This window comes from Trichogramma pretiosum, unplaced genomic scaffold (genome assembly GCF_000599845.2).
Source record: "Trichogramma pretiosum strain Unisexual culture from Peru unplaced genomic scaffold, Tpre_2.0 scaffold37, whole genome shotgun sequence".
NCBI classification, from domain to species: Eukaryota; Metazoa; Arthropoda; class Insecta; order Hymenoptera; family Trichogrammatidae; genus Trichogramma; species Trichogramma pretiosum.
In genome coordinates this window covers 268,275-288,842 of record NW_019641622.1, presented here as the reverse complement: position 1 = coordinate 288,842, position 20,568 = coordinate 268,275, and the positions used below count along the sequence as shown (strand labels likewise).

The window sequence follows — 20,568 nt, the reverse complement described above, 5'->3', positions numbered from 1 at the left end:
AAGCATCGCGCACGATCATTTAACAATTCTCGAGATAGTCACTAGCTTTTTAGATTAATATTTAGCAGAAATCTTATAAAATGCGATGAAAGATTTCCATTTTTACCTCAACTTCAGTATTTTTTCAATATACTTTATTACATTGATTTTTATAATTTGTTTCTTTTATTTCTTTATTCGTGCTTGAGCTCCAATTTGTATAAGAATTTGTTATGTTTTATAGAGTTCTCTCGTTCAAGCGCTAACTACACGTTCGATCCGGTCGAACAGTGTTTCACTATTGATTATTATGATTAGGTATGAATACTTTCGGGGACACAATAATATTTTATTTTCAAATTCCACGAAGGTATTTAATTATTTAATTTTGATAATAAGATGAAAAAGGCTTGAGTACGGAAAATCATAGGTATTATAGAAAAGATACTAAATAACTGCAAATCAATTAATGTAAAATGTTGTTATTTTTTCTTTATCGCACACACATTCATTTACAAAAACCATCATGTTGTCATATCACTTCAATCTTTTTCTCTCGCTCACACCCACTTAATAATAGTAATAATAATTATCATAATTATAATTGTAATTATCAGGTAGAGAAGAGATGATATCGTATCAGATAATAAAAGTCCATAAAATTAATCTAAAAACTTAAAACTTTCATACAGTTCATTTAAAAAAGCTTGTCACATTGGATACTTGAACATAAATACGTAGAAGAGTCATTCATGAAAATGAAACTGGTCGTATTCAGTATATAAATTTGGATATATACTATAATTTAATAATAGAATGATAAAATGTAACAACTTTGGCTACAAGAGCCACAGCATTAAATTTATATCTATACATGTTCAATAATTATAACCAATAATCTTAATCTTTTTATGAGAAAACAGAAGTTATTGAGATGTAACCATGTAACGATGTGCTATGGCGTGCATGCATATGTGCGAGCATGTCTCTAATTGTATGATACAATTAGATATAATGATTTATATGTATATTCTTATTTATGACTATTGTTTAAGTACTAGACAATAGAAAAAAGTTACTAATTTTATGTAATTCATAATTTTAGTTTTTCTGCCTTCACATCATTATTAATTGTAGGACTAATTAGATTTATTCTTCTTTAATTCATTTTCTATAAGTTTCAATTTTTGTTTTTGCTTTGTGTATCTATTTAATCTGGGCACTGCGACTCAGTCAAAGTTACTGGAGTAAATTGACTCTACTGTCACTATATTCCACATTACCTTTTAAATTGAAACGATATATGTACTAAACGATTGCACATTACTGAATGAGACGGCCATATTCAAATTCTTATATAGTATAAATAATATTTTAAATATTCAAAATTGTTTAGTGTATTTAATATAGTTTATGTTTTCATTTCACCCTTAGCGTCTTGTTTTAATGTTTCATCGATTTAAGTATCATAATAATTATTATGGTAGGTATTCGAAATACACTGCCTATCTATTTATAAATGATAAACAAATGTTTCTTTTTCTTTTGTTTCATTAATAATCGACGGTTTTGCGATTTGGCACATACTTGCTGCGCTCTGTTGATCGCTCTTTTATAATATATGAATTCTCTTTTGATCAGATCACATTAATAACTTTACTTTTCACACTAAAATATAACAATATTTCTTCTCTTCGTTAACAACTAACAAATACATCTTACGTATCAACGATTATTTATCTAATTTAAAATGATTTTTTTCGATTTAAATTCAACAAATACAAAAAATTTAACTTATTCACGAAGTTTTTCATAGTACAAATTATGCACGTATTTCGTATTTTTGGTCCATCGTGCCGTTTTTTCAAAACTACTCAATTATTTTAATAGTTCACATTTACATTGCATAGTCGATTACTTTACTTTTAGCGATCGTCAATATTTATGAACACTGGATAAACGGCTTGCTTAAGAGTGAAAATTTTTACCGATGAGATTTACCCAAAAATTGCAGTAAGATAAAATAAGATAAAATACAAATATTTTTCACCGATTGCAAAATTTAATGCAACTAGTGGATATATCGTTTCTTTTCAACATTTACATAAAATTTTCAAATCGCACTGATGACACCAGATTTTCAAATTCTTATTAACAATATATATAATTCTAAAAAGTCGGTAAGACATCAATCATTATTACGTCAACTTTTATGCATCTGAGACCTTTTTTGGCCATTTTCACAATTTCTCAATGACAGAACAATTTAACAGAGCAATTTTTTATGAAGACTCATGCAAGGAATACACAATGCATAATACATGTATTACATGGCATAATCGATAACAATGCATAATATGTAATACGAATTGTTTAATATGAGTTATGTACAACATACGAATGTTTCTTTAATCCAATTTTAAAATGTAGCAATATGCATTATTAATTATGATCATGACGATTGCGAATTCGCTTATAAAATACGTTTCTTAAATATTATTGTTTCTATACACAATTATTTTCGTATGATCGATTGAGCCTAGAAGGGTATTTTCAGTTACAATATGTATCAACATTTTTATTATTATTAAAATTACTTTCAAAAAACAATTGACAACCATGGAGGCCATGCGAGCACAAGGGAACATATACTGCTTGTTTATCCTTTTTTTTTAATATATTACATTTCATTAGTTAGCGTAATGTTTCATGCTTATTCTCATACCAAGTTAACTTTTATTTTCTTCATTTTTGTGGCCAAAGTGTGCGTGTGCTTTTTCACGAGCTTCCGTTAAATGAGACAAAAAAATTTAATCAAAATATTTTTAAGTAAAAGAATGTTGAAATTATTCAATTATATATTCAAGGATATAAAATTAGAACATTGATGTTCCAGAGATGAACATTAATTTAAGAAATAAATGTATCAAATTAAAATGAAGACCAACATCAAAAAAAGGAGATCATTTCGGCGAATCTGTATTTAATGTAAAAAATGATCCACCTTTGAAACAATGACGGAGTCGATATTTTCAAAACTGAGGTATCTAATCAAATAAAAATCGTTCTTAGAACTTAATATCATTTCCAATTCAAAATGCTATTTATACTTTTAATTTTCAATCAAATTTGTTAAAATTTGGAATTTGGTATATTTGGCTCAAATTTTTTTTCAGTTTATTAAATTCTGTTTCACAGTTGTAGTCATTTTTATTAATATTGTAATTAATATTAGATTCTAAAATAGCTATTCTGACAAAATTCTTTAAAATTTTTCTTTAACCGTTTTTTTTACAAATAACTGATAAATGATTTATTTTGTGCTTTTCAGAGATCATTTCATAATATTAATCATCGAAATAGTAATATTTATAAGTAATGACTATGTATATCTTCACGTCTAATTCATTTAAAACATGTATTTGTAGGTACCTTTTATCATTATATATTGAAATAACTTATTACAATGTATAAAGTAGTATAAAATAAAAAAATTGAGTAATAAAATTTGTCACCTTCACACTTACTGCATAATTATTACATATTACCACTAAGTGCTTCGTTTGGAGACTTTAATTAAGTTCATCATTGTCAATTTATACAATATTTTCACCTCTAATTGTAGCACGGCATGTCCAGCAGTAGATATATATTTAAAATTTTAAAAATATAAAATTAAGCGACAGTCATTTGTATACACGTAAGTTTGAGAGGATAAAATAGAAGAAGAGAGAAAAAAGACAAAACGAGCTATGCGCTTGTCTTATATAGATACAGACAGAATGGAAATATCTACATGCGAGCAGAAATATCTACATACTTGTAAATGGTAGGTATTTTTAGAGTAAAAATGATTACTCATCATTGATACTTGATAGATAGCAATTAGTGCTGTTCTAATCGAAAGTCAGCTTCTGTCGTTGGATCTGACATTACCATTTCAGGATTTGTAAGCCTATGCAGGTCTTCTAAATCAATTGGATCTAAACCTGATCTAAGGGCAGTGAGATCTTCATGGTGTAACGAGTTCAGATCTTGAGCTAGTTGATCATCAGGGCCAAAAAGATCCTGACCAAAAGATGCCATAGTTGGAACAAAGTCTTTTGTAAAGTCTGCATTAACCAGATCGTCTGAACCCAAAGAACAATCTAAAAACATATTTCATTTTTAATAATTTGAATATAAAATTATTTTTAGTTAATCGAAAAATATTATATATCTTACCTGTGAGTGTAATTGTTGGTGTATTAGGAGTTTGAGGTGTTAGTTGTTGTGTTGTTGTAGGTGTTCTTGTATTATATGCCAACTGCTGAAGAGGACTTGCACTAAAATAGCCACCATCACCACTGCCGAGCTCACTTGCCACACTTAAGATATCGCTCTGTAAAAAATAAATATATCTTATTATTAAGTTCATAAGTATAATTTTACACATTTAAAAATGAAGAATCTTCATTGACCTGAGTAGTATAAGTGCCAGAGTGGCTAGGTGAATTCATATAAGGAGCTATTGTAGTGGATGGTGAGTCCATCTAAATTAAAAGATAGTATAGAGTTTTTTTATAAAAAATAATACTGAATATTTAATACATTTTCACTAATATTTACTAATAATTATCAGCCAAATGAAGATAATTTTAAATGGAAGATTAAATAAACAGACATCTAAGAAACTTAAAAGTACAAACCAATTATAAATAATCTTTAAGAGTTCCTTGCATAAAAACATGTAAGAACTACATTTTTTGTTAAAATAGTTCAATTAACGTTAAAAAATGATAATTGGAAGTGGTGCAAATGAAATAAAATAAATTATACCTAAGAACAGTTTTCTGCAGTCGCATAACAGGATTAACATTAAATGATAATTGTTTCATAATTAAGAACATAGCTTTAAAGTAATATGGTTAAATAGAACCAATGGAAAATAATTCCATGCTTTATGAAAAACAATATAATCATTCATAAATAGAAGCATGAATTATAAAAAAAGTTTAAATTGGGAATAGACTGTATCCCAACTGGAGGGATAAGATTCGATTTTCACCTCATCAAGTGGTGTGCTCAAGCTGTAAGTAGTATCTTCTAGTTGTTGCATCATTTGCACCCAATCCTAATGATGACAGGCAACAGATAAATGATATCAAATTTCCATTTAAATACAAAATACAATACACATAATGAATTGTTTTAACCAAAGTAAAACTTTTGTACTAACTCTATGATGTCTGTTTTTTAATATGCTTGAAGAATTTATCTTCAAACTAGAGAATTTTTAGAAAGTAAGGAAAGACATTCTATTGCAGATTGAATGCGAGTGTAAATCATAAGTAAATCATAAGATATTTTAAAATAAAAATTACTGATTTATTTGACTATTTTTTTGTGCAAATGTACATTATCAACAATATTAAAAATATGTACAGATTCAGGAACATTGACAAGCAAATAATGCATAAATAAAAAATTATTTTTTAATTTTTTTTTATTTCTAGGTTGATCACAGTTTTTCAACTTTGGAATTCTTCACTTTTTGGGTTCAAAAGATGATATGAAACATATTCATAAACAACAAATGTTATAACTGTAGCAGGTGTGACTCTCAACAAATTCACTTTTAAGCCTTTGTAGTAACCATGAACACCTTCATATTTCCATATTCGTTTTATGCAATCAATTGTACCTGTATAGTTATGATTAAGATCTTGCAATCGCGATCTTAATACTTGATAAGGATAAGTTGCAGCTACAGCAAATAATTTTGAAATAGCTGCAAATGTTACATATTCTATGGTTTCTAATTTTCTATTAATTGGTTGATTCAAGTATATGTTGTATCGATTTTTCATTTCTTCATAAGCTACAAATTGTAGAGTACCATGTGATACTCCAAATAAGCCAGGTACAAGCCCTTTGTACAATCCACGAATACCTTCATTTTTACTAATTTTTTGAATGGCATCAATCATTCCTGTATATCTTTTGGATTCTGGAAGATTTGCTCCTTTGGAATATTGTAAACATAATCTGGTTTTAACAACCCAAATTGGATTTGACATTAACAAAGTAATAACTCCAGCGTTAACTGCGCACAAGGTATGCATCGATGCATCCAAAGCTTTTTTATCGTTGCCATCTTGTATATAACTTTTAAAAAAATTGTATATTAAAAAGTAAGATCCCCAAGAAAAAGCTGCACCAACAACATTGGGAACTACACCGCTGTAAAGTCCAGCAAAACTTTCGCTCTTGACTATTTTTTGAACCGCATTTACAAACCCTGTATAGTTTGGATGTATTTTTGAGTGTCCATCATTAACAGCAAAACGAATTTTGATAAGATCAAGAGGATGTAGAGCCACGGTTGAAATGGTACCACCAGCCACGCCAGCTACCAAATACTCGTACTTGAGATGTTTAAGTACTGAGAAATATTTATTACTACTGGAGTTGGAGCTGGAGTTGGAGTATGACTGCACCGCACTCATTTTCATTCAACTGATTAGCAAATTGTAACTGAATGTTGAAACGATTTATAACTGACTTTAGAAAAAGTTACCGAGGTTATTTGCTTTGAAAATATTCCGTCTAGTTCGTTCCTTATCATTTATCACTGCGATAAATATTCGGTTCTTTTGGTTTCAACGGGCACATTATTTCACGCGTGCAGTATTTCTGCGCAATGTAATTTCATCATCTCACGCTCATGCTACGAATTTCTGCGATGCGGGGGCAACAACATGACCAACGACAACGCAGCACGGACGGACGACGACACTTATAGACACGGAATATAAACTCGCTGATTTTCGCAGTTCTGAGTGCCGTGGGAGGGCGTAGCTGTCGGGATTTGCAAAGATACGCAAGTTCTTCGCTGCAATGATGCACGAGGATCGATATAGAGTGCACACGCAAGCACTATGCACACTGCGTGCCGCGTAGATAAACAAAACTCATTGATTCCGAAATCTAATTAGCATCATCCATGGAAAAAATTGAATTTAAGCCTCTTTGTATGTCAAGGCATTGATTTACTTTTGATTTACATTCGCATTGTAAAGACGCGTGGTTATTTGGAATATTTGGTAACAACATTGATTAAACAGATGGTCATGAAAAAATGATCTTTTAAGATGAAACATAGCGTCCTATAGATGTAATGAGTTATGTTATGTTCTTTCGATGCTTGATTATGCTTTATTTATAGCGATAAACATTGTAAGTTTATGAGAATTGCAGGAAAAAATTTGCCAACTCGCTATCAAAATACTCACCATCGCGCCCTTTAAAGATATATAGAGGTATCGATATGTTGAATAGTGTGCGTGTCGAAAAGAATCGAACAGTCGAATTTGTTATAATGAAAATAAAAAAGTAATTTGGTCTGATAGAATAAATTGAAATTAACAAACTCACCATGCTGAAATGTTCGAAATCAGCGTGGACTTGACTGTAGAGATTCTGCTCACTTGGGTCGAGTGAAAGCGTGGGCGGCCCTTGATGACTCGTGGGACTCGAAGGTGCCGAGGGATTGTTGCTGTAACTCAATGGACTTCCCTGTCAAAGTTCAAAGAAAAATACATTAGATTCATACTTATTTTTTGAGAATTGAGATTGCATTGGGCCGATATTTTCTCTGCATCGTACCTGAAAAGTGAGACTAGGCGACGATTGCGGAGAAGGCCGATTGATTGATTGCGACGTTCTATAAGTGAGCGTATTAAACTGTTGAGTGGTCTGTTGCATGTTTTGTTGAATCATTTGCGTTTGCGTTGGATTCTGAAAGAGAAAAAAAAAATGCACAATTAGTGTTACATTATTGCACAGTGAATTGCACTCCTCTTGAAAACTTACTGGACTCCCAGCTTGAATGGGACTACACGGCTGCTGGTAGACGTAATGACCAGGACTGTGAGCCATTTGTTGCTGCATTCCAGGCGACGTCGAACCAGGTATACTCTGTGCTTGGGACTGTGTGTGTAACTGTGTGTTACTTTGGTTACCATCCATCGTTAAACCCTGCTTTGAAAATAATGAGCAACTTTAGCGCTATTAATGCTCATATCGTTCAGAGTAGAATCGGTCTCTTTTTTATTTATAGTTATACTTCGACGTACAAATGTTTTACCACCGACATTTGAACACTGTTAACTAATTGAAGCTTTGGTTAATACACCTGTGGTTTTCCAGAATAAAGATTAAATTTTTCTCACCAATATAAAAAAAATGTATTTGATGTAACATGCAAAAAAATTAATTCAGCAAGAATTGAGAAAAAACCACAAATGTATTTTAAACTTCATCATTACAGTGCCATAGAAGATTACACTTCTAAATGAACATTTCAACACAGGCAGGTAAAAATCGAAGGTTTGGATTCCAATTATTTAAAGTATATATGTTTAACTAAATTCTTACTGGTATAACCCTCTAACACTTAATATTCCTAGATCCATAAAGCATCACACGATTTCAAATCTATATCAATTTCAGCTCAGTTATCATATCATTCATATCTTTGAAAATTATGAATGAAGTTCAATAAAAAATCACACTGGAAGCTTCAATTTTTTTCGAAATATAAAATAAAAACATGCGCAGTAAAGATAACATTGAAAACTGCGAACAATACTGAATTGGTGCTATAAGAAAATTGTCTCGAACAACGTTGCAAGCGAAGTGTGTACGATTTTCAGACCTAGCGATTTTTTTCCATCGAATGATGAATTCGATTGAAGCATTGTGGTCTGGATCTTATAGAAAGTGAACATAAAAAGTAATTGGTTACGGATATAAGAATTCCCGGTATAGTTCAAAAATATTTAAATTTTTTAGTGTTTAGCCACATTTTTTGTGTCACAAAAAGCTGAAAAAAATGTTTTATTAAAAGTAAAAAAAAATCATTGCAATACAACTACTAACCTTGCAGGTAGGCGTAAGAAAATTACGATTAACAGGCACCGTTAAATGATTCTGCAAAATAATAATTAAAAATCTACAAAATGAGGCAAAATAAAAATGTGAAAAGCTCAAATAAAATGTAAATAATGCTGTTAATGCGAACGTTGCAAATGCTTAATGTATTTAAGTGAAAGCAATTTAAACTTTTTTTAAAGGGACTTCATTCATTTAGTGAATGAACGTTAAGTAAATTTTTGGTTAATAATAACAACACACAAGCAATAACAACATTTTCAAAACAGCATTATGATAGACAGAATGGAAAAAAAGATTTGACAGATGATAATTCACGTTTAAAAGTATAGAAATAATTAAAAAAGAGTTAAAAAGTAAAGTAAATATGAGAAGCACACACAGGTACATCAATAAACAACACAGAAACAATCAAAATATTTTATCTATCATAAGTAAGACATCAATCAGTCATAATGCAAACGATCGTCTGGTAGTTGAGCACAAAATCCATCAAACTGTAATAAAACGCCAAGTTATTTATACGCATACATAATCCTGTTTTTGCATCCAAGTCTGGTTTGTGTGTTTGGGTGTGAAAGTACGTTGTTTTTTGTCGTTCATTCCAAATCCGACACATGCAACTACCTCTATTGCTTTTCAAAACTATCGGACACTGCCTGAGAGTTTGCATCGCAAGGCGATACAAGGCCACAAAATACGAAAAATAAAAACTAGAGTGTTGAACTCAACTACATTTCTATAATTGTAAACGATTAGCGTGAAGTCTAAATAAAAAGAAGAAATGATAAGGATATAAATTTTCTTTTTTTTAATCTTCAGGAGGTCCGAGTGGCGGAGAAAAGCCGATTTAATATAGACAAAGCTATGGTACTATAGGTACTATGTACTATATTTATTGTAGAATTATCGGCCAGAGATAGAGGATATTTACTTGGGCGCTTGACGAGCTGTGTTCCTGCGTTAAAGATAGCCTTTGCTTGGCTTGGGCCAAGCTCGTCGGCGACAGAGTCGTGGGGCTGCCGGTTTGAGGACTCTGCAATAGACGAGACAGCATACACACACCCTTTTATCGTTTTACTTACAATAAATACACTTTTCTAATTTTTTTTTCATTTAGCTTTTCTTGTTAAAAGACAACGCATTTATTCATCTTTTTCAACCTGATCGAGTTTCCTATTTTTACCTAAATTTCAAATTTTCGCCCGAGCGCACCATAAAATTTCAGCTAAGAAATGTGACGAAAAATTTGTTCTCAACGATGATTCGATTTTTTCTTATCAATAGTTATTTTGTATGAAACGAAACTTATTGTCTTGGGGTATATATTTGGCGGTATAATACTACGAGTTAGGCTTATATTACGCGCGGAAACACGTCAGATTTAAGCGCACGTGCAAATTTTACGTAATACAAAAACGAATATGTTTATAAGTATGTATAAATACGGAAGATTATGTTGACTATTATAAATCACGACAAATAGAATCGAACGAATAATAAATACATCGATATCAATAGAAGGAAAAATATTTGAATTACAAATTAATCAATTGAAATTGACAATATTGTTTATTTATGCACTATTGTCATTAAAAACTGATTAGAGTATATGCAAATATAGATAATGTCATTCAACCGAGCATTCAACCTGGCTAGGAATAACCTTTGTCCCGTTAAGTGGACAATTACCATTACAGAAGCAGTTAAATAATGTATAAATCAAGTTCATATAAATCAAGTGAATGAAATTATCGCTTGGTATGCCACGTATTAAAAATAGATATGTATATAGGATAATTTTGCGTATTATGTCATCAGAGTAAATATATCAGAGTGTATCGAATACAGAACAAAAAGAATGTAAAAAAGTAAGTAAGTAGAAAAATAAGAAGATTTGAAAAGTGTGAAGGACACGTAATGAAACATGAGTAATGAAAAGACGTTGGAATATGCATAAAACATACGTTGCTGTATTGCGAGCCACTGGAGTGATCCTCTTGATCGAGAGGTGTGTGTAGTGGCGCGGCAAAGTGCATGTTGCTCAGGTCCGGTAACGAGCCCGTATTATTGCCAATGGGAATTTGCTGCCCTGGCGGCTGAGAACTGGGATAAACGCTGCAAAGGGCGAGCAAAAGTTATATCATATATGTTCTCGTAATCGATGATCGCGTGCTTGTTAACGAGTTGGCGAATTTAATCTTACTTGATACCGGGAACTCTTGGCATATCGCACGATGATCGGGGTCTTTCAATAAAAGTGTGATGAGACTCTCGATTATCACTGGTCGAGCCTCCGTGTGTACGTTGATCTGTAATTACAAAAATACGTTTGATTATTAAAAGATCTTTGAATAATTAATCAATTATACTTGAAGAAAAACTGAATACACGATCATTTTTATGACATGCACACGTGACTCAATTTTGAATAATAAGTTTCAAAAGACTGATGTTTTACCATTATTTAACTCGTAGAAGTTGAAAAATTTCAAGTTTTCAGTTATTTTATAAATTTGGAAATTTTCTAAAAGTTCAAAGTCAATTGGCTCAAACAATAATGAAGCTCTATTCTAGCGAGCGTGAATAACACTAACAGCACTAAAAATGTATATAATATAAAGATAAAATTTGATACTAACAGGTATCGCTACCTCTACGATGTTGGATGCCGGTGGTGTTTTGGAGGCAGGCTTCGTTAGCGCTCTGATGCAGCGCCGAGTCTGATATAGTGCGTCTCCAGTTCTCCGGCAGCGGCGGCGACAGGTACGGCACTCCGCTGTAGGGCGATGTGTCGTGACGGCGTTCGACGGGCTTCCTCATAGGACCGACACCCATGCTGCGGCCTCGTTCGGGTTGTTGCTGATTTTGCTGTTGCGCTTGTACTTGCCCAACCTGAATTTGTTGCGGCTGCTGCTGCTGCTGCTGTTGGTTCCGGTAGCCTCCCTGATTTTGTTGCATTTCTTCCAGATTGCTCAACGCCGTCTGTAAATTCGCGTTTGATTATTGTTTTGCTATTTAAATAAATATCGATCATTTCTATTCTACATTAACGATTTTTATGCTTTTTGTTTTGTTTCTAGCATGCAGTTGGAACGTAAACAATCATGCGGATCGCATTACCTTGGTTTGGGGTAGAAAAACATTACGTTGTTGTCAAACGTGTGTTTACTATGGACATGCATCATCGGTGACCGAGACAACGATAAAATTACATTATTTTTAACGCTATGATGCGAATAAAAGGGCAGTTTGGATCAAGTTCAGCTAAATTAATTCGGGTCGAAGAAAAATCGGTCTATAAGTAAAAGTGAAAAGTAACAAAGTATAATGCAAAGTTTCGAAGAGTTCCATCAGGTAACTTTGATCATCGTTGAATGTTGAATCATCGTAGGAGAGAATGTTTTTTTTTCTTTTCAAGTAGGTACATCCTTTGCAATTGAGTGTGAAAAGTTTGCCGAAGAAAAAAAATCAGCTGAGCTCCTTTTTTTGTCAGATTAACGGCCGACATTGAGGTGGCGGCGACGGATACACGCAAGCAGGAGCAGTATAGGTAAGCAGCACGCCAAGTTCGTAGCATATGCGGGTGAGCAGATATCAATGAAAGTACAAAGTACTACGTGCATTAGCAGCAGTAGCGAAGATGACTTTTGCGGGGGGGTTGGATCGTAGAGTGGGACGCGAGTCGTACAGAGCAGCAGTACCACGTGCACGAACCCAAACACATAGCTGCACTCGAGCTTATAAAGGTGAAGAGAGGGGGCGGGAGGAGCATGGCAAGGGGTTACCGCTGCTTGCTCCACATTATAAATCGCTAGGCCTCCGGGCAGGGGTGGGCAGAGAGCAATCGCTGTGCGCTGGAAGGGTACGTACAGACGAGCGGCTGTGTAGTACATAGCAGAGAACGAACGAGCGCGAGAGCACAGAGGAGGTGGAAAAAGGAGAAGGTGGAAACTGGCTGGTTGCGAAAGGGGCTGGAGTCGAGTTCGCCAGTTCACTCGTAGATGTATATGTAGCACGCACAGGAGGAGTCGCACAGAGTAGAGTCCCTATATACGGAGGCGAAGCCCGGAGTAACACAGGAAGAGCGTGGAGCGCGAGGCGAGCGAGCGAGAGTAGGTAACATCTTCCCTCCCCCTGGCCGAAAGCCTCCTCTTGCCGAAGCTGAGTCGCTCGATCAATACCCCACGTTCTCGGCGCTTCGCGAGCCTCTCGCTGGAACAAGCGGATATCCGAGCTGCAGAACGCTCCGAGCTATATAGCCTACACCTCTCCGCTCTCTGTCGGCTCTCCCGCTGTCGGCTGCCGAGGATATCGCGCACGAGAGGATGCGTGTAGCACGCATCGCGGCATCTGCAGCTCGCGTGCCAGCTCCTATACGTACATACATAGGATGTATTATAAAGCCGATCTCTCGTACTCGACTTGCAAGTGCCAACGGAGAGCACGTGTACATATACGAGTCCCCGGCGCCGATCGATCAGATCGATCGAATACCGAGGAGCTTTTTCCAAAACCAGGAGCGTCTATGGAAATGAAAATCGCTCGAAAGTACGTGCTCGACCAAGTAAGCACCGCTAAAGACTCGCTGAACGATTAATTACAGCTCTTTGCGCACTGCAGGCGAAATTTATTTTGGCGAATTTTTCGTTGATACGAGGCAAGTCACCGTACATAAGCTGCGAGAGCTGCTTCCGCTTCCCGATGCGGAGTCGGATCGGCAAAAACCAGCGCGAAGGCTTCGTACAACGCGATGTCCGTAAGCACAAGACCAGATTTCCGACGCGCCGACGAATTTCCAAGAGTCGAGTCGCGAACGGGCAATTAAAAACGATTGCGTGATTCGCGTCGTGTGATGTATGTAGCGCTATAAGCCGCATGCCGTACGTACTTGCAGGATGCGCATGCAAATTTGACTCCCGGCTGTTCTGCCGCGTCTTTTGTTTTCTCTCTCTCTCGTGTCAGCTTGCTCGCACACGCTTGTGTCGTATAGACGTATCGATGCCGCGCGTCTCTTCTCGCACAGGTGGGTAGTGATTAGTGCACTCGAGCGCACAATTATGACATTTCCGGCTCCGACCGAACGTCTATGATCTAAGCACTTTTGGTCTGGACTCGCGAAAGAACTCTTAAATACCGGTGACACGTTCGCGATCAAGCATTTCGTCGTTCATCGCTTGAGGACGCATCGGCACTGACCGGCCCGTTAAGATAAGCCAACATGCAGCCCGCACGAGTTTTCAGCGCGCTCGCAGCTATCCTCACCTTTCAAGCTCTCGTCGTTTATGCGAAAGCAAGTATATCCTCTCGAAATTTATATTTTTACACTTTTTGTATTCACGTTCCTCGTGCGAGCGTTAATTTCTTATTTTATTTTGTGCGCGCCTACGCCAACAGAGGCCGGAATACATAACCGACGAGATCATGGACATGATTTCCAACGACAAAAACAGATGTATGGCGGAATACGGCACTACTGAAGGTAAGACATTCATTTCTTGCGTATCGAGAGCTTGCGAAAAAGATCGTTCAATTGGGTACTTTGCTTTCAGCATTGATCGATCAAGTTAACGATGGCCACATACCGAACGACCGAGCAATCACCTGCTACATGTACTGCATGTTTGAATCCTTCAGTTTGGTAAGATAAGCGAGCAAATTCTTAAAAGTAATCCAACGCCTATTTCGGGAGTATGGAAGTGAAAAGTTTTGACATTACTACGATAGGTCGACGAGGACGGCGAAATTGAAATTGAGATGTTGGTCGGTTTCATCCCGGAGGAGTTCCAGGAGATAGCGGCCGAGTTAATCGAAGCCTGCGCTACTTTGCCTGGCGAGGACGTCTGCGACAAGATGTACAAAAGATCTTCGTGCGTGCAAGCGAAACGCCCAGACGTGAGTAAAGCTTTTCATCCGAGAAATTGTCTAACAAGCTGAGACTCGCTCCAACCCTTTTGTTTCATTGCAGCTTTGGTTTATGGTCTAACGACTGCGCGTGACACCGTCCCGAAATACGTGCGCTATCCCACAAAAGAGGAAGTAATCATCGGCAAAACGGACGTAAACGCGAATCAAGCGGACAATCGAAATCCAATCGCCCTTGCGAGATTCAACTTCGAAATTTAAAGTGACGCATTCTTTCGTTCTATAAATGAAAGAATAGTTTTTATCTCAGCATTGACTTATTCGAGACGATGTACGATTACAAAATCATTGAGATCAACGCTCTTGGTGTCATTTATCATTCTCACGACCATGTTCGAATAAAAAATATATTCCAACCTTTTGAGCGTTAATCATTTTCTTTTACATTAACATATTTTTTTATACAAATTGATAGTCATGCATTTTCAAAAATTACTTTTCTAAACAATAACCGAGTCTTACACATGCCATATAATTTGTGGATAAACAAAAAAGGACTTGAGAAGCCATCTTCGGCAATCTATCTCTTTGTTGTTAGTTGCACGATAAGATTGTGTAGACATCTGTGACATTTTTTTACAACTGATAGATAAGCCGAAAAATAATTATATTTGTAAAATTTGATAATAATTTCTCGCTTTAGATTGTGAAGAAAACGAGTCAAAAGAGTAAAACGTAATAATCGTGGTAACGGAATAAATATATTACATCAATTACGTCGACGGTGAGATTAAATAAAAAAACAAGCCGAGCAATGTATTAAAACAGATCTGTATGAAATCAAAAGTGTAAGAGCAAAGAAATAAAAGTCAGCAGGCGAAAAATATGTGCATCTATTGAAAAGTGACGAAGAAAGGAAAAAAAATGAAGACGTGAGCCAGGCAGCAAGAATCGTGACAAGTGGTGGCAGGCAACATTGAGGCGGCTACCTTGAGGTCGATCGAGTGTATGGCAACGGACGTGCCGACTCCGAGACTGTTGCTCTCTTGGGGCTTATTAACATTGGGTAAGGAGCCGCCAGCTCTGTACTGCTGAGCCAAACTGATGTGTAGATGCTTGCCGGAGGACTGGGGCGGGCTCGCACCGGCGCTCTTGACCGACAGCGGCCTGCCCGCTGGTGGCACGTCGCCCGTCGACGAACTCGCACCCGTCGGGCTCGCGCCGACAGAACTGCTCGCCGACGCCGCCTGATTCCATTAACAATACAATATGTTTTTCATCATCATAAATCATTAATTGTCTCTTAACTCTGAATATACCATTCATTTATTGTATTTTGCACAGTAAACTGAGTGCCAGTTCATATGCTACGTATTCATGATTTTTCTAATATAACTTAAATTACCGCGTGTGGTTTTCTAAACAGTTGTTATCTATAAACAGCGCCTCGATTGAAATTTCGGGACATGGACGCGTCTCGAGCGAAGCGGCAATGCTCGAGATACCCGGGTCGACCTCTCAAACTCGCCGTTTCTCTCGTACGAGTATGATAAAGTAGTTCGAACGGCCGGTTTCGCACGTACTCCTCAATATCGCAGGTTGTATAATAATTGGATTGCTGAGCGGGAGCGATATAAATAACTTCGCAGCCGCGGCTCATTGCGAAACGGAGCATTTGGTTTTTCCTGATTTTACAATGAGGCTTGGAACCGGTGTGATATGCCTGTGTTTAATTGCACGCGCTCCAATGCAATTCGTAGTCGTGTAAAAATTTACCTTTTTTCGTAACATTATTGTCCGAGAAAAAAATTCATCACATATATAACGTGACAGTGTCTCCCAGATTTTTTTTATTTTTTATTTTCTATGGGATTCATTGGAGAATTATTCACACGAGTATCGGTAGTGCTCGAAACCAAATGGAAAATAAATCCATAAATTGTTTCGGCACGCCTCGGACGATAAAGGAGATGCATATAATACTTGGCCGAAAAACAACGCTTTCTAAGCGTATTTAGATCGCTATTATATGGGCAAAAGGCGCAGCATGTATAAACATGCCCTCGACTCATTTATGGGAACTCGATAGTTTGAAACATGTATAAAGCATTAGCGCGTCGACGAGAAAATTGAGGAGACAACGTTCCAGGTGTAAAATTAGTAAAAATAAGAAAATGAAAGTCAGTCGTACAAAAATATAGATGTAAGTAAGTATATAAACGTATAAATCAGTGTACAAGTGTAGCATCACTCTATGCGGAATGTTAAATTGATTTGAAGTATTATGAGAAAGCTAGGGAGCGAAAGTGATTCAAGATTATAGTTGTATCAGTGAAAGTGTCACGAATCAAACAGTTTTATAGGCAAAAGAAGCTGTTATGCAAATTAGATTTAATTTCAGCGAATCCCTGCGACCAAAAATAATAATTTCGACCTGTTCGAAGTAGTCGCAGAATAGACTGTAGCAATTGAAACTAAACTACACGAGAGAAAATGTATCCTTGTAAAAAAAGCTCCGAAAATTCATCGACGCCGTAAGCTTCGATGCAGCGAACGCTTGATCGACGCAACACAAGCTCTCACGGATCCGTCATTTAATAAGATACGAGCGAATACATTGCGTATATATAGACCGGGGCGTTTGTTGGAAAATTAAAAGGCGCGCTGTTTGTAAACAGACGTGTCGTGCCGCGCGCGTGTAGTGTGTGTGTATGTGTGTGCAAGCTTGCGCCTACATCTGTTATATATGTGCGCGATACGATGCGACACAGCCGCAAGTGGCGTATTATATAGTGTGCTTGCGCTCACGTGTGGCAAAGTCAAAGGTCCCCGCAGACTCGTTGGCTGTTTTTGCGCGCTCCATACTATGCGTATACATCGATAAGAAGAAGACGACGACGACGACAATAATAAACAATGGCAAATGTGCAATCGAGCGGCCGCGCAGTGTCAATTCACTCGTGCCTATGTTATTGTATCGACGACGGGTAATAGTGCGTCGTTGATCGGATCGCTACTCGAATTGGAGCCGATAAGACCCTGAATATGCATGGCTCAAATCGGAGAAAATGTTTATATACGAGGTATAACGTAAGAGCAAAACGCTGTCGCGGCGACTCTCGTCAGTCGCGAGGCGCGCGGGAGAGTGCCATACATAGTGTGTGAGTGTCTGCAATGTCTGTACTCCGCTGGCGATTGCCAATGTGTGTTCTGCATGTGTATAGTATGTATAGGTGTGTTATGTTTTGTGAATGTGTGTGCGAAAGCGATGTATGTACGAGGAAAAGAGAGAGAGAGAGAGAGAGAGCAAGCGCGAGAGACGCACGCGTGCGCGCATCCACATCAACATAATGAGAGACGCACTCTGGCCTGTTTGTGGGCAAAAAATGGAGAAAAACATTGCGTTTGACTTAGCGAGTATAAGCTCCGTCGATGATAACACATACCCGGCTCGTAACGTCGGAGACCTCTCGCATGATGGCCTCGAACCTGGCCGTCTCTTCCGCCTGCTTCTGATTGAGCAGGGCGATTTTTTCGCTGAATTTACGCGGGTTCGCCATGATGATGACGAGACGGTCCTTTTACCGTAGCGTCGCGTTATGTTGCTGCAGCAGCAAAACACTGGGAGATGTATGTATATCAACACAAGTAACAATAACAATCGCCAGCTTCGCGGGGCGACAGGGACTGCACGTAGAGCAGCGGCTGCATTAACCGCACACACGGCACTAAGTACGACGGACCGTCTGCACGACGACGACGACGACGACGACGACGACGCAGCAGTATATCTCTAGTATATATAGCAGCTTACAGCACAGCCGTGGAATCGAGACTGGAGCAGTCACCGACACTTGGTTGGCCACACGCGAAAAATATATGCACACGCGCGCGCGGCGCACACGCACTAATGACTAATAAAAAACACCGATTCGCACGCACACCAGCCACGGCACATCACCAAGTAACTATATACACGACGAGCGCCTCACGTTTCGGGATCACTGGTCCCTGCTATTGCTGCTACTGCTGCTGCTGCTACTACTGCTGCTGCTGCTGCTGCCTGCACGACTGTAACCTGTGTGTACTCACTCAGCCAAGTATATCTATATGTATACACCTATATATCACTCGTGTGTACACTATACATGTATATATACGCCAGGCTACGTGTGTGTGTGTATGTGTGCGCGCGTGTGTGTATATATACACACAAATGTAGAGAGAGAGAGATACTGATATAGAGAGATAGCTGGAGTTGTATGGCGCGTGCTCGTTTTGCTGGTGTCTCTCTGCAACGTCGACTATAATTCGCTGTTAGCGATGACTAAGTTACTGACTGGCCCGTTGACTCTGCCAGTCCAGCTGAGCAGGAAAAAACACCGATTCACTGTCGTTTTCTTATTTGTTGTTGAAAAGTAGCCGAGCGCTTATAGGATAGGATGTCGTATATGCAGGCCGCGAAGAGCAGTTTGTCGGATGACGCCGGGGCACAGGCTGCTGCAGCGAGTGCACGCACAGCACGGCCAGCGGTATATATAACAAGCCAACGACGCTCCGCTTTTTGTGCCTCTGCCTCGGCTCGCTCTCTCGCTCGCTCGCGTCCGCTGGATCACTGCCGTACTATATATATAACTCGGGAGCGCGAACTCGTCTTTACCGTCGCTGCTACTCCGACTCTTGGCTCTATCTATATTTGTGTTATATCTGTAAGCTGTCGTGTGTACGCGGCACGTCACTCACACACTCGGACGAGAGCAGTAGCAGCGTATATAACGTTGGCGGTACGTACGCGCCGACGAGTATATAGCTCGCTATATACTATACACGATATATTTTGCAATTTTGCTGGCTGGCGGCGACGGCTGCTTCTGCTGCTCCAGCTCTCCCTCCGAGCGCGCGACTCGCATTCGTTGTTTGTGCATACATATGTATGCGCGCTGCTACTCCTCTTCTGCTGCTATATGGTATATACCGATGCAGTCTTCTTTCTCTCTCTCTGCTTATATTATTCTTGTAAATAACAACTGATTGCGCCGAGGCCCCATGATCGCGTGCTTCGCTGCGGCAGCATAATATATACATACGTGCGAGCTTGATGCGTGCCCGAGACTCGCATAGCAGTCACTCAGCACGCGCGACCGATAGCCATAGGAGCAAGCTCGCGACTTATGCGGCGCAGCATGCCACTCGCTTTACGACACCACTATTAAGTGCAGCACGGCGGCTATATACCTAGTTGCGCATTTCAGTTATGCGTGCTTGCGATCGGATATATATAAGTATTTACCGAGCTGAGCGAGCAGACGCGCGTGGACGAGTATCGCGCGCAGACTGCTGCTGGCTACTGCACGTACACATCCGTGTACAGTACCGCTATATGCACGGCTCAGAATGCCAAGAATATCCAGGTCCCAAGTGCGCGGCGCAGTGCTCGCGGCTGCCGCGCTTTTAACGACCGTCGGAGCGAGCCGCGAATTTTTCCCAGTCGCTGTCGAGTCGTCGACGGACTCCGACGTAGCTTGCGAAATAATGCACCAAAGTTGGCACTAAACTACATTATAGACTGGCCCCTGTTGTATAGGCGTGCAGTAGCGCGCAACTCTTCGCCTCGGCGAGCTAACACCAGCGCGCACCATACTCGTGCGTGAATCGCGCTTCTCCTCAAAAAGTCTCAAAAAAAAAAGCTGCGCTGCCAGTAGCACGACGAGTACGCGGATGCGCTCTGAGCTCGCCAACGGTTTTACACGATCTACATTGAAGGTACACAAAGCTAAGCGATTGCATTGC

At 38.2% G+C, this 20,568-nt stretch overlaps 3 protein-coding genes across 5 annotated transcripts; 1 reads left to right on the top strand and 2 right to left on the bottom strand.

Annotated features, from left to right (window-relative positions):
* Positions 1 to 445: 445 nt before the first annotated feature.
* On the bottom strand, positions 446 to 19,408 carry LOC106648918 (CREB-regulated transcription coactivator 1-like). Of its 3 annotated transcripts, XM_014366083.2 has the most exons (12): positions 18,225 to 19,408; positions 11,556 to 11,898; positions 11,120 to 11,225; positions 10,881 to 11,031; positions 9,848 to 9,949; positions 7,834 to 8,001; positions 7,627 to 7,758; positions 7,396 to 7,536; positions 7,254 to 7,262; positions 4,440 to 4,511; positions 4,204 to 4,360; positions 446 to 4,127 (listed from the first exon to the last, which is right to left on the bottom strand). In XM_014366083.2, exons 1-12 carry the CDS (start codon positions 18,336 to 18,338, stop codon positions 3,865 to 3,867), a joined length of 1,758 nt encoding a protein of 585 aa, XP_014221569.1. In that variant the 5' UTR covers positions 18,339 to 19,408; the 3' UTR covers positions 446 to 3,864. The 3 variants fall into 3 exon arrangements, with proteins under 3 accessions (XP_014221569.1, XP_014221570.1, XP_014221572.1); XM_014366084.2 differs by lacking the exon at positions 7,254 to 7,262 and having other exon boundaries at positions 18,225 to 19,407; XM_014366086.2 differs by lacking the exons at positions 4,440 to 4,511; positions 7,254 to 7,262 and having other exon boundaries at positions 18,225 to 19,406.
* LOC106648919 (mitochondrial folate transporter/carrier-like) lies at positions 5,079 to 7,232 on the bottom strand. The gene is made up of 2 exons (XM_014366087.2): positions 5,198 to 7,232; positions 5,079 to 5,092 (listed from the first exon to the last, which is right to left on the bottom strand). The coding sequence occupies exon 1, from the start codon at positions 6,471 to 6,473 to the stop codon at positions 5,490 to 5,492; it is 984 nt and encodes a 327-aa protein (XP_014221573.1). The 5' UTR covers positions 6,474 to 7,232; the 3' UTR covers positions 5,079 to 5,092; positions 5,198 to 5,489.
* LOC106648921 (general odorant-binding protein 69a-like) lies at positions 14,048 to 15,197 on the top strand. Its single transcript, XM_014366089.2, has 5 exons — positions 14,048 to 14,206; positions 14,311 to 14,395; positions 14,466 to 14,554; positions 14,641 to 14,808; positions 14,882 to 15,197. The coding sequence occupies exons 1-5, from the start codon at positions 14,135 to 14,137 to the stop codon at positions 14,897 to 14,899; spliced, it is 432 nt and encodes a 143-aa protein (XP_014221575.1). The 5' UTR covers positions 14,048 to 14,134; the 3' UTR covers positions 14,900 to 15,197.
* Positions 19,409 to 20,568: the final 1,160 nt, after the last annotated feature.